This window comes from Cynoglossus semilaevis, chromosome 9 (genome assembly GCF_000523025.1).
Source record: "Cynoglossus semilaevis isolate Cse_v1.0 chromosome 9, Cse_v1.0, whole genome shotgun sequence".
NCBI lineage: Eukaryota > Metazoa > Chordata > Actinopteri > Pleuronectiformes > Cynoglossidae > Cynoglossus > Cynoglossus semilaevis.
The window spans coordinates 14,811,082-14,812,389 of NC_024315.1; the positions used below are offsets into that span (position 1 = coordinate 14,811,082).

General features: G+C 44.4%; 1 protein-coding gene across 1 annotated transcript in view; it reads right to left on the bottom strand.

Annotated features, from left to right (window-relative positions):
• Window positions 1–77, bottom strand: part of xylt1 (xylosyltransferase I) — a 71,308-nt gene extending 71,231 nt beyond the window's left edge. The window contains exon 1 of the mRNA XM_025058488.1: window positions 22–77. Within this exon, the coding sequence (XP_024914256.1) occupies window positions 22–77 (56 nt within the window). The remainder of the gene's footprint in view (window positions 1–21) is intronic.
• Window positions 78–1,308: the final 1,231 nt, after the last annotated feature.

The window sequence follows — 1,308 nt, forward strand, 5'->3', positions numbered from 1 at the left end:
AGGGAGGGAGCGTGGCTGTGCCTCGCGCTGGAGGAGGCGAGGAGGAGCGTCTCGGCGAGGGAGAGGAACAGGGCCATCGTGTGGTGGAACCACTGGCACCATGTGATCCCCGCAACTGTGTGGAAGAATGTCGTGACATAATCGAGGCTGGGCGATACGGTCCAAAATCATAGCCTTTTCGGTGCCAGACGGTACTACACGATACATTTATCGATGCTTTTACCGCTTAAATCGTAACAAAATCCAAATTTTTCAATTTAATGGGCCTTTTTCAGATTAGGACCAGTACTTCAACCCCTCTAATTTGATAAATGAATTACAGACTAAATAGCATAGCAAATTACTTAAAACAAATGCACACACTCCAGCCCAGTAGGTGGTGGTAAAGCACAGTGAAAATCACTTTTCTCAGGCCTGCGGAGGTCTTCGGCTTGGTGAGGAAGAACTAACTCATCCCTTTATCTGAAGGAGAAGGTTTGGAACATTTTGAACTGAAGTTTTAACAGAAATGCAGAGAGCAGGAAACTGTCTGCAGTCATTTTGGCAGCTGCTAATGAGACCACAAGGGGCGAGAGTGGTGCAGTGGCAGGATTTCGCCTCCAGGTTCTACAGACCAATGGACAGGAAAGAGAGTGGAAAGACAGGCATCAGGTTATGGCCCTGTCTGTGCTCCGTGTGGGAGAATTTAATAGCACACTAGATGTTTCCAGAGAGAAACTGTGATCACGACCCTGTGGTGGTGGTAAATAGTGTCATTAGCACAGCTCAATATGAATATTACAGAGTATTACAGAGCCGGCAGGCGTTTCTGACAGACATTATTGATCCCAACAGGTGAGTACCTGCATGGGCGCTGTTGTAGTAGATCATGGGGACAATTTTAAACTGTGTCTTCCAGTTAATTTTGTCCATTTTCCTTTAAAACAATAAAAAAGAAAAATCCATATGCACATGCACATTTTCCTTTCCCTGATCCCAGCTGGAACCCTACAGAAACCCAACGGCTTTTTGTCACGTTTTTCCATCAACCACTGTAAGAATTTAGCAGAAATGCCTCAGGACGGTCCCTGCAGATCATGCCATAGAGCAGTGATTCCCAACCACTGTGCCGTGGCACACTAGTGTGCCGTGAGAGATCATTAGGTGTGTCGTGGAAAATTATACAATTTCACTTAATTGGGCTGAAAACTATTTTTTGTTTATTGCATATAATTTTTCTTTGTTCGTCAAAGCATGAAAGGTAGAACAATTAAATACTCTTCTGCTAGGTGGCAGCAGATGGTTGTGAAAACTAAAACAAAAGCTAAT